Source organism: Anguilla rostrata, chromosome 1 (assembly GCF_018555375.3).
Source record: "Anguilla rostrata isolate EN2019 chromosome 1, ASM1855537v3, whole genome shotgun sequence".
Lineage (NCBI taxonomy): Eukaryota > Metazoa > Chordata > Actinopteri > Anguilliformes > Anguillidae > Anguilla > Anguilla rostrata.
The window spans coordinates 72470735-72482535 of record NC_057933.1 but is presented as its reverse complement, the minus strand read 5'-3'; the positions used below and the strand labels follow the sequence as shown (position 1 = coordinate 72482535).

The window sequence follows — 11801 nt, the reverse complement described above, 5'->3', positions numbered from 1 at the left end:
CATTTTTTTAGACTCCACTGGTTATTTTTTGCAGCTGCAAAAATGTGCTGCTCATTCACCTCCAACTGGGCGGTGAGCAGATGAGCTAGATAATCACATCACCATAGCCTTTTCGACCTATTGAATACTTTAAGCCAAGGATGATTAGATACCTTATAAGCATCACGATCGAAACTGATGCCAGCAAAAACAGCTAACCATACTTTTTGTAGCAACTAGCAAGTCACAAATAAAACTGTTCTCGCTTCCAAATTTGGCAACAGAGAGTGGTTCACTCATATGGACTGAGTTTACCCATATGCACTGAATCTGTATCGGATTCGGATATTTGGGAATGTACGAGGAAGTAATGTTTCTATATAGATTGTTGGCGGCAGAAATACCCGTTTTACGATCGTCATTCCTCCATGATCCTTACCGCTTCAAACTACGTCAGGTGGAAAACCTCTACCCGACCCACACTATCTGACATTCAGAGTGACAGAGTAATTGTCCAATCACCGCTTTCTCCAGTCACACGGGCAAATCGTGAGGCGGGGCTGTGTTGAGACTGAGGCAGATCGGCCAGACCAACGATGTGTTTCTAGCGCTTGAATGCATTTATATCAGGTTATTACTAAGACTATGAAGAATCGGATTAATATCGGGCATAAATTTGGATCTTAGCCGCGTGAAAAAGGCCTTCTTCCACCCACTGCGTGCAGTGACGACTCGTCCGCACGGGGGACTGTCCGACTACAGAAACAGAGGTAAGTGTAAGAGCGGATAGGGAAGGAAGGCCTGGGCCAGTTGCGGGAGACCTGCGGAGAAAAGTGGAGAGCGCCGCCTGACGACCACCCTGCGCCGGGGAGCCGCTATCAGGAGAGAGCGGTGCGCTTGAGAAAATAAGGCAAATCTGAGAGAGCGCCGCCAACTGCTCGCCACAGGCTAACACACAGAACTACGGAGAGAAATGGAGGGAGACAAAGTGGGGAATAAGAAATGTGAAGTGTACCATCAGAATGATTTAATATCCGTCAGAAATATTTGTGCGAAGTTACTAGATTGTTCTTTGCCGTTGGTACCACGTATAACGTCTAAATGACAAAGTATAATCACGATTACATTTGTGCATGCGTGCTGTGTGCTAACTGACACGCTTGCATAATTTGCCAGATTGTTCTTGCAGCCTGCTAGCTAAGGAATGCTAGCCGGCTTCCGATGTATTGACAATATACATCCAGTCCAATGTGTTGGTGTTCTCCATTAGAAAATGATATTAGAATGATAAAACTATCAATGATGAGTAAATAATTTCAATTCGCTGAGAGCAAAGTACACAATATTTCCTATTAAAATTTAATTTGGAGACATGGTGCCACGTGAGTGGTTGATACTGTTAACGTTTCTGCACGCCTCGATAAATAATTTCATAATCTTAGTCTGGAAATGGTGGCGAATAAAGCAACACAGTCCTTGGCTTAACTAATACTGTTGGAGTACTATCGTCATATTTGTGGAAGTCAGTATTGGCCCCTCAAGGGTAAGAAGCTCCGAGAATCCTAAATCATACCACGTCCTCTCAGTGGATGGAATTAATCACATGATTGACGGTGAGATTTTACTTAGCATGGTACACCTCAAGTGATAGAAAGAGTGCCAATCTATTTTTACAGTCTCTGGTGCCAATGTGTGTGCAGCTTCAGAAAGATGCTAAGAATGAATTGCCGTGAAAGTGACCGTTTCAGAATATCATTTTTTTTATTCTTTGTTCAGGTTTCCCTTCCCGTTATCAGTGACCTCTGAGACTGATAAAGCTGACTCAAAACAAAAATATTGGATTGACGGGAGCGGAGAGGACAGAACCCTTATTTATATCTGGATGAACAGCGGGCCGGCGCCAGACGCACGCCGTACTAGCACAAAGTTTTCAAACTCAAAAACAGAACACGTGACTTCGTGAGCTCCCTATATCATGCGCAATAGGTCTCCCATCGCTTGAGAATATACACCCCCTATCCTTCGTAGCCTGTAGTGCACATGAATTTCAGCAATTGAAAGCGGTTGCGACACAAACGCTTGGTACGCTAGTACAGAGCTGCGCACAAAAAAAAGAGCCCCTTCCCTCCGTCTGGCCCAGCTCGAGCAGCCATGAGCGGGCAGCAGGAGGAAGCCGACGGGCTGTACGTGCAGCACCAGTACATGTGCAGCGAGTGCCACCAGCTCTTCAACACGCTGGAGGAGGTGCTGGTCCACCAGCAGAGCCACACGGGCCTGGAAGGGGAGGGGGGGGAGGAGGCGGAGCTGGGGGCCACCCAGGTGCACATCACGGACGCCCAGGCCATGGGGGAGAGCCAGTACCAGTGCCTGGAGTGCGGAACGCTGCTGCGGACGCCGGAGGAGCTGCTGCTGCACCAGGAGCTTCACATGAGGGAGGCGGGGATGGAGACCGAGCACCACGGTGAGGAGGGAGGTGAGGGGAGGTGAGGGGAGGAAGAGGGAGAGTTGGGTGGGTGAAGTAGAGGAAGAGGCAGTGGGGAGGGATTGGGGAAGGGGAAATTAATTGGAGGACGGATACTCAAAGGAGAAACGCTTGTTTTCCCCCATTTTGTTTTAGAAGGGATTAAGTGGGATTACAGAAACTAAATTGTGTCAGCAGGACAGGGGGCTCAGGTGGAAATTAGATAAGGGTCAACCTCGCTATGATTCCTGTAAGCATTTTCCCCCACACAGTTACTAATGCATGGAAAGGCTTACCAGGCCTGGTAGTGGAAGCGGAGACTCTTTCTAAAGAGTGAGCACACGAGTGTTCGAAGCCAAGCTTGACGCGGTGCTAGGTTACGCCTAGACTCAGTAAAACAGTGATTGAAAATTGGCCGTTTGACATTGTTGTGTCCCTGCGCTGGACGCACGCTAAGGTGTAGAAGAAACCGAAGACGGAAGGTTCTAGAGAGGCAGACGTGTAGTGTGGGGGACTGATCCGACGGTGGTGCGTTTCAGAGCTGTGTGAAGTGGTGGAGTCCGGCGAAGCTGTGACGGCGCCCCCGGTGTCCGGGCAGATACAGTACCAGTGCCTGGAGTGCCTGGCGCTGTTCGACACCCCGGAGGTGTGGCTGGCGCACAGGCAGACGCACAGCAAGAGCAGCACGCACAGCGCGCTGTCCGACACGGTGAGCCAGCCGCCGAGCCGTCCCTCGCCGCGCTTCCCGCTCACACACGCAGCACCACAGCCAACGTGCTCTGCGGAGTGAATTACAGCGCAGTGCAGAATTCCAGAGCGGAAGTGTATGGCCGTGTTCCTGAAGCCCTGTGTTTGTGTGTTTGTTTGTTTGTTTTTTTCCTCCCTCAGGAGTTTGTGTTGCAGGCTGATGGTTCTGTTACCCCATTGGTCAGTGTTCAGAACCTGGTTCTGAGCGAGCAGCGAGCTGGGGAGATTCTCACCTTGGCTCAGGTACTGACCCGCCACAGTCTGACTGGATTTACAAGTTACTTTATGGACAACAAGCACTGCATTTTGGCTGGAGTGTGAGCTTTAGCGAAATGAGAAATACTGGAACAGTAGGACACATAAATAGCGTTTAGTTTATAGTGAGTGGTTTTCATGTCTGGCATCAGTCTGGCGCTGGGGTGGTGTCTCTAAGGTCAGTTGTTGAGCGTTCTTAGGGCCAGAACCTGCAAAGACAGCTGCTAAGCACACTGTGAAGCGTTTGTTTCCTGATTATTCCTTCGTCCCTCTCTGTAAGTTTCCTCCTCTCCGTCGTCCTCTTCCTCTCTCAGGTTTTGGCGGCGCAGCAGCAGTCGAGCCCCCTGCCCCCCACGCCCTCCCGGGGGACCCTGCTCCCCTCGCCGTCGGGCCTGCCGGCGTCCGCCACGCTGCGGCTGCAGATCTGCACGGCCCAGGCCCTGGCCGACGGCTCCACGGTGCCGGGCCTCCGCCGGGCCAAGCTGCTGCCGCCGCTGCTGCCCGCCGGCTCGCCGCTGGAGCCCGGGGCCGCGGGGAGGCCGGGGGAGGAGGCGCAGCCGCACTTCCAGCGCCTGGAGGTGGCGCTGTCCCAGGGCCAGCCGGGGAGGGAGGGCCAGGAGGAGGAGGAGGAGGAGGCGGAGGAGGCCGGCGAGGTGGTGATCATCCACCCCTACGAGTGCTCGGAGTGCGCCCTGCTCTTCCAGACGCCCGAGGACTTCCTGCAGCACCAGGGGGAGCACTTCCTGGCCCAGGACAAGGAGAGCGGGGAGGAGGGGGTGATGGAGGGGGCGGAGGACGAGGAGCTGGAGGAGATGGAGGAGGAGGTCAGGCCCGAGGAGAACGGGGGCGCGGAGGAGGAGAGACCCAAGGGGGCCGGCGGCGCCGCCGCTCACCGCCGCCAGCACAGCGCCTTCCTCCCGCCCCGCCCCCGGCAGGCCCCGGCCCCGCCCCTCTCACTGCAGTGCGGCGAGTGCCAGCGCACCTTCACCTCGGCCAACCGGCTGTCGGCGCACCGGCGCGTGCACGAGCACGGCACGCACGAGTGCCCCGAGTGCGACAAGGTGTTCAAGAAGCCGGCGTCGCTGCAGACGCACATGCGCACGCACTCGGGCGAGGCCCGCTTCCTGTGCATGGACTGCGGCCACGGCTTCACCACGGAGATGACCCTCATCATACACAGGTACCGCCCCCCCGGCCGGGCCGCGCCCCCTACACGAGGAGCTCGCGCAGGCCAGCCAACCGCTCAGCTGATGGCAATGAGCCACGCCCACCGTGATTTAGCACACAGAATACCTGCTGTCCTATCAGCGCGTTCTACGCTGACAGGACAGTGCTGTACACCGTATACACGTTTCGCAATAGGAGAGGTTCAACAGGAACAAGATCCTGTGTTCATATTTCCCAGCAGAACTGGGAACTGACTTCAACCTGGTGAGTCGGTACTACGGTGTTCTCTCACCAAGAACCGATGCAGGTCCCAGCTTTGGGATACGAGGGCAGAAATGTTTCGGGTGTGATGTCATGTCACGCATATTTTCAAAGTGACCACACGATGTGCTCATTTGCAGTGCACGCTGGGAACTGAAGGGCTTGCGCTCGCTGGACTCAGGACTGTTTAGAGTGCACTGTGCCAACAGCAGTAACACTTGCTGAATACACTTCAACCAGACACAGTATAAAGTGGAATCTCTGTAACGTCCGTTTTGGAAGCAGTTTAAATATTTGCATAAATATGTTGGCAAGACCACTGGCAGCAAAGTAAGTACACTTGCTGGTAGTACTGATCTAGGGAGCTAAGAGAACCCTTTGGAGGCTCTAAAATACATAGAAAGACGTCCGTACGATTTGGCCATGGGCACACAGCTGGTAAATAGAAAGTAACATTACCCGGGTACAATTCAACAGGTAGCCGTGTTGGCTGTTCAGATGGAGCGGGAGGCAGAAAATGAGCCCTTTTTACAATTCTCCTGAACCTGCTCTTGACTGTTATTTATAATGAAATGGCATCCTGATTAAAGCAAGCATCATACATTAGCAATTTGGTTTATCTTTCGCTTGATTACATCTAATGCGGTAACCTGGCCTTAGTGCACTTTGCAGGAAAGCATTGTAGCTATAAAGGGGGAAATATCTATTATGTTTGATCTCTTTGGAGTGATAACAGTCCTTTCATGTTAACGTTCATTATTATCCTGTGTTTGGTCTCATCCAGGGCTGGCATGATTCAAATATACAGCCCTTCACACAAATGTTTATGCATATGGGTCTTGTTCTCTTTTTTACATGGGTTATCCTCCCTCTTTTTTCCCTTTTTCTCTCTCTTTCTCTCCCTTTCTCTGTCTGTTTCTCTCTCTCTCTCTTTCTCTCCATCCTTCCCTTTCTCTTTCTTTCTTTCCCTACCCCTCTTTCTCTCTTCCCCATCTCTCTCCCCCTCCCCCTCTCTCTTTCTCTCTCTGCCTCCCTCCCCCTCTCTCTCTCTCCATCCCTCCCTTTCTCTGTCTGTTTCTCTCTTCTCTCCTCCTCCCTTCTCTGTCTTCTCTCTCTCTCTCTCCTCCACCCTTCTCTTCTCTCTTCTTCCCTCCCCTCTTCTCTCTCTCTCTCTCTCTCCCTCCCCCTCTCTCTCTCTCTCTCTCTCCCCTCTCTCTCTCTCCTCCTCCTTTCTCTTCCTCCCTCCCTCTCTGTCTCTCCCCTCTCTCCCCCCTCTCCCTCTAGAAAGTCCCACACCGCTGAGCCTCTCCACAGGTGTCAGTTCTGTGCAAAAACCTTCACCAACATGACCAAGTTCCTGTACCACCGGCGGACCCACACGGCCCGCGCCCCCCTGGCCCCCATCACCATGGTAACCGCCCCCGCCCGCGGCCCCCGCTCGGCTCCGTAAACGGCCGCCCGTCCCGGTGACACGCCCTCTTGTGCTCCCGCAGGTTTCGGCTGTTCCCCAGAGGGTCCCGCTGTCCCACCTCAGCATCCTGCAGCGGGCCAGGGAGAGGGAGGAGGCCGTCCTGCGGGGGAGGGAGGGCCCCCCCGAGAGCGCCGCGCCCGCGCCCGTCCCGCCGGGCCAGGCGGAGGCGGAGCCGGAGTCGGACGCCGGCGGCGCGGCCTCCCAGGCGAAGGGGGCGGGGGGAGAGAACGGGCTGGACGCCGAGCACGGCCCCGCCCACGGCCAGGAGACGCGGGGCGGCGAGGACACGCCCGCGGCCGGCTCCCCCGCACATCCCGCCCCCCCCGCCGCCGCGGACGCGTCGGCCGGCTCCTCGGAGCGGACGCCGGGCCCCCCCGCGCCCCACCCCAGGGCCCCGGCCTTCCCCTGCCCGTCCTGCGGCAAGGCCTTCCCCACGCAGCTGTGCCTGGTGCGGCACCGGCGCACGGTCCACGTGTCGGAGCGCCGCTTCAAGTGCGGCGTGTGCGGCAAGCCCTTCAAGAAGCAGATCCACGTGCGGAACCACCTGCGCGTGCACACGGGCGAGCGGCCCTTCCAGTGCAGCGACTGCGGCAAGACCTTCTCCTCGCTGGCCAACCTGTCGCGGCACGGCCTGACGCACTCGGGCCTGCGCCCGTACCGCTGCGACGTCTGCCACAAGGCCTTCACGCAGTCGTCCAACCTGCGGCAGCACCGGCTGCTGCACGCCAACCCCGCCCCCTTCCCCTGCCCTGACTGCCCCGCCGCCTTCCTGCGGCCGGCCAAGCTGGCGGCCCACCGCTACGCCCAGCACCCGGGGGCGCCGGCGCCCTACCCCTGCCCCCGCTGCCCCGCCGGCTTCCTGCGCAAGAGGCAGCGCGACCGCCACTGCCTGGAGACGCACCCGGAGGCCGCCGCCCACCACCACGCCGACGGCCTCCCCGACGGCTCCGCCCCCCGCGGCTCCGAAGCTCCTCCCCCTCCCTCGGGCCCGGAGGGCGGGGCCCCGGGCGACGGCGCCGCCGCCCCCCCGCTCCGCGCCGGCCTGGAGTGCGGCGTGTGCGGCAAGCGGCTCAACTCGGCCGCCAACCTGCGGCTGCACCAGCTGAGCCACGGCCGGCGGCGGGCCGGCGCCTCCCCGGCGGCGCGGGCCAAGGGCCACCAGTGCCCCGTCTGCGGCAAGCTGTTTGTGTCGTCGTCGGGCGTGGTGCTGCACCAGCGCGTGCACACGGGCGAGCGGCCGTTCCCCTGCCCGCAGTGCGGCAAGCGCTTCCGGCAGAACACGCACCTGCGCGAGCACCTGCGCACGCACTCGGGCGAGCGGCCCTTCCGCTGCGAGCTGTGCGGCAAGGGCTTCGTGCAGAGCATGCACCTGGCCGAGCACCGCCGCACGCACACCGGCGAGCGCCCGCACGCCTGCGCCGTCTGCGGCAAGGCCTTCAAGACCTTCTCCAACCTGCGCAGCCACCGCAAGACCCACGCCCGGGCGCCGCCCGAGGAGGGGGCCGCCGCCGCCGCCGCCGCCGCCGCCATCGCCGTGGTGGACGCCTCCTCTGTGGACCTCGCGGGCGCAGTGCCCGCCCTCTGCCAGCAGGGGGAGGTGGGCCAGCCGCAGCTCATCCAGATACAGACGCAGCAGGTGAGGAGAGAGAGGGGGGCGAGTCCTGTGATGAACTCACCTTTATTTGTGGATACGTGTGTGGATGTGTCTGTGTCTAATGGGTTTTGTGTTTCTGTTGCAGATAGTGTATTTCTGTTTATGTGTGAAACATTGTTCTTGTACATTTCTGTGTGTTACTGTCGTATTATTTCTTGATTTGGACCCTGTTTCACAAAGCAAGTTTACTGAATCAGCAGGATAACTGAGTAAAAGACAGAACCCTCCCAAATCTGGAGCCTGGACTGTTCCGGGTTTTGCTCAGCGCAGTTATCCAGCTAACTCTGTAATCTTGCTTAGTGAAAAACCCGTGTGGGGCTTGATCCTGTTTGTTTTGAGTGTACCTGAGCACACTGCACTCTGTGAGTGGTGTTCCAGCTGGTCTCAGCTCCACTCTGAAGCACTCAGAGATTTAGATCGCCATGTGAGGGAGAAGGTTCTGTGTGAGCGAGACGCGTTCATTTATTCACCCCTTCTCTCCTCCCCCAGGGTCAGAACACGCCCACCATCATGTGCAACGAGTTCGGGGAGACCATCGCCATCATCGAGACCAGCGAGGGCGGGGCGCTGCCTCTGGCCGAGGCCATCGAGATCTACCAAACCGCCCTGGAGAACAGCCTGGGCATGGACTCCATCACTGTGGACAGCCTGCAGCTTCTCTGAGAGAGGCCTGGGGGCGGAGTCAGGAGGCGGGGCTGGGGGCGAAGTCAGGAGGCAGAGTCAGGAGGCGGGCCTTACCACACCGGGATACCCTGACTTTACGCGGGAGGGAAGACGAGAGCGAGAACGATGTTGGGAATGAGATCAGATATAGGAATAAGGGCGTTGGCCCTTTAAGCTGTTAGGAAAGAAGCGCACGCCCAGGCGAACGCAGCCTCGGGTGGACGTTCGGACAGACCTGCACACTAACTGGCAGTCCAGAGGCAGTGGGCTGACAGGTGTGAGGCCTGTTGGTGCGATTCACATCTACGGTGTGAGTCACACCAACAGATTGTACCTCTACAGCTTGTACAGAAATGTTTTTCTTTTTTTTTTGTAAATGTGATTTTTACTTTCAGCAATTAACTAATCCTTTCGGTGTAAATAAACATGAGAGTTGAGTTTGATAACACCGTGTCTTGGGCTCTGTGTGGTTGGAGTGTTAAGTGACTGTGTCTTGGGCTCTTTGAGGTTGGAGTGTTAGAGTGTTGGGTCTGTTGTATGTTTGACTGTGTCTTGGGCTCTGTGTGGTTGGAGTGTCTGAGTGACTGTGTCTTGGGCTCTGTGTGGTTGGAGTGTCTGAGTGACTGTGTCTTGGGCTCTGTGTGGTTGGAGTGTTTGAGTGACTGTGTCTTGGGCTCTTTGAGGTTGGAGTGTTAAGTGACTGTGTCTTGGGCTCTGTGGTTGTAGTGTTTGACTGTGTCTTGGGCTCTGTGTGGTTGGAGTGTCTGAGTGACTGTGTCTTGGGCTCTGTGTGGTTGGAGTGTCTGAGTGACTGTGTCTTGGGCTCTGTGTGGTTGGAGTGTTTGAGTGACTGTGTCTTGGGCTCTGTGTGGTTGGAGTGTCTGAGTGACTGTGTCTTGGGCTCTGTGTGGTTGGAGTGTTTGAGTGACTGTGTCTTGGGCTCTGTGTGGTTGGAGTTGGGACTGTGTCTGGCTCTGTGGTGGGTCTGATGACTGTGTCTTGGGCTCTGTGTGGTTGGAGTGTTTGAGTGACTGTGTCTTGGGCTCTGTGTGGTTGGAGTGTCTGAGTGACTGTGTCTGGGGCTCTGTGTGGTTGGAGTGTTTGAGTGACTGTGTCTGGGGCTCTGTGTGGTTGGAGTGTTTGAGTGACTGTGTCTTGGGCTCTGTGTGGTTGGAGTGTTTGTGACGGTCTGGGCTCTGTGTTGGAGGTTGGGACTGTGTCTTGGGCTCTGTGTGGTTGGAGTGTTTGAGTGACTGTGTCTTGGGCTCTTTGAGGTTGGAGTGTCTGAGTGACTGAGACGACCAGGGTTCCCGAGGTAAAGGAATTCTGAAAAGTTCAGGCCCTCTGAGATGACTGCTACAGGGTTCTTTAAATACCTTAAATATTTTCATCCTGAAAAGTTGTAGAGGAGCCGTCTGGTCAAATACTCTATTGCAGTCTTGCCGGTGTGCTAATATACAGTGAGCTAATATACATCTATAACGTTTGGGACAAAGACTTTTTTTTGTGATTAGGCACTGTACTCTACAATTTTACTTGTGTAATCAAACAATTCACATGTGGTTAAAGTGTACATTCTCAGTATTATTAAAGGGTATTTTTAAATCCATTTTGGTTTCACTGTATAGAAATGACCTTATACACAGTCCCTGAAAAAAGTATTTTTTTAAAATTACTATGATGACCTGCCGGCTTTATAGTGGCTGGTATTGGGGCATTATGGGGCTTGTAGTCTAAAGCAAAAAAACTGCACTGCACGTGTACTCCAAAGCAGTTTGTACAGTGGTTATTCCTATTTGCGTCGGAATCAAACTGTTCCACTACGTGTGTAAAATGTAAAATTTATTTAAATAAGACAGCAGTTTAGACAAGTAATCAAACCAGCTTTGGCCCCGCTGAGATGTATTGACCGGCGGCAGCCGAAGACTGCTGGCCACCAGCGGTATCGACGTCGCAGAGTAGCGCGACCTTTGAGGTTGCGAATGAGCACGCTCGCTCCGAGGCTCTGCACCGATAGCGCAAGCTTCCTAGCTGCTGGCGGTGCACTTGGCTGCTTATCAGTACATGTGAAAATGTGATGTAACAGGCGGCACTGATTCTGCAGTCAGAGGAAGAGGGAAGACGGATAATTACAGCCATTAGTTCCTTCCAAATAAATATTAAAGTCAGTTCAATTGTGCGGCTCAGACTGTCACTTTAGGGATGTCAACCAGTTTAAGCAGGAAGGGTTTTGTTTTTGTTTTTTTAAAAACCCAGATGCGAGTTTAAATGGCTTGTGATTTGTGGGCTGTTTGGCAGCCTTGGTCACGTGACCCAACCGAAAAAAGGCACGTTGCTAGAGGGGTCCATTGTTCGCTGCTGACTGCTGTGCAATGGTACAAGAGCACTGCAAGGGGTACGAGGACACAGGGCCTTTTATCTCGGTGCGGTGCAGACTGGAAAGTACTGTGCACGGGGTTCGGGCTGGGGCGCGTTTTTATCATTTGTTGAACGCGACCCGATTGACCCTTTACTGATCCAGCCGAGCAGGTTTTGATGAACTTTGTTAAAAGGGTTAAAAAAAAAAAAAAGGCATCATAATCGTTGCCTGTATCTCTGACTACTCCCAATCTATGGTTGTAGTCCTACCAGTTTAATATGACGTGCATGACCTCGGAACAAAGGCACAGATCTGCTTAAGGTGTCAAATCTGCTTCAGTGTTGCGTTTTTTGGGTCGGTACCATGTGACCAAGGCCAGGTGGTGGCAGCAGGAGCGTTAGGCAGTGCAGGCTTTTGAACGTGTTCAGTCGCGACGCCTTAATAAGAGTCAATTGCATAACGAAACGCCGCGTGCAGCAGCAGCCGCGGCTAACGGCGGCGCTCGAACGCCAAGTTCCAGCAGGTTGCCTTCCCAGCCTGCTCCACATGCGCTTGGCACATCCTGCTCCGCCGCGCTGGAGACCATTTCAAATTAAAAGTCCCAATAAAGCAGATGGCTCGGTCGCTCCTGTTAATTAGCATCCCGGCATATCCAAAAATATCACCTGGTTTTACAGAACTCACACGCGGCGCAGATTAGAGACTGCTTCATTTGAGGCTTTGTCTCCTCCTTGCACCTCTCTCTCTCTCTCTCTGTAGAAGAACAAACGACAGGGAGGCAGGA

General features: G+C 55.1%; 1 protein-coding gene across 4 annotated transcripts; it reads left to right on the top strand.

Moving 5' to 3' along the window:
- Positions 1–521: 521 nt before the first annotated feature.
- znf526 (zinc finger protein 526) lies at positions 522–9104 on the top strand. Of its 4 annotated transcripts, XM_064298424.1 has the most exons (9): positions 522–749; positions 1756–2440; positions 2980–3149; positions 3329–3430; positions 3757–4622; positions 6155–6281; positions 6364–7977; positions 8485–8684; positions 8723–9104. In XM_064298424.1, the coding sequence occupies exons 2-8, from the start codon at positions 2131–2133 to the stop codon at positions 8656–8658; spliced, it is 3363 nt and encodes a 1120-aa protein (XP_064154494.1). In that variant the 5' UTR covers positions 522–749; positions 1756–2130; the 3' UTR covers positions 8659–8684; positions 8723–9104. The 4 variants fall into 4 exon arrangements, with proteins under 4 accessions (XP_064154494.1, XP_064154486.1, XP_064154502.1 ...); XM_064298416.1 differs by having other exon boundaries at positions 8485–9104; XM_064298432.1 differs by having other exon boundaries at positions 522–889; positions 8485–9104.
- The last annotated feature ends 2697 nt before the right edge of the window (positions 9105–11801 follow it).

What these genes read in the sequence shown, in the direction of transcription:
- znf526 (XM_064298424.1), top strand. Translation starts at nt 2,131, where the DNA reads ATGAGCGGGCAGCAGGAGGAAGCCGACGGGCTGTACGTGCAGCACCAG. An exon ending in ACAGCGCGCTGTCCGACACG is followed by an intron (nt 3,150 to 3,328) that starts GTGAGCCAGCCG and finishes TTCCTCCCTCAG; the next exon opens with GAGTTTGTGTTGCAGGCTGA. An exon ending in TCCAGATACAGACGCAGCAG is followed by an intron (nt 7,978 to 8,484) that starts GTGAGGAGAGAG and finishes CTCCTCCCCCAG; the next exon opens with GGTCAGAACACGCCCACCAT.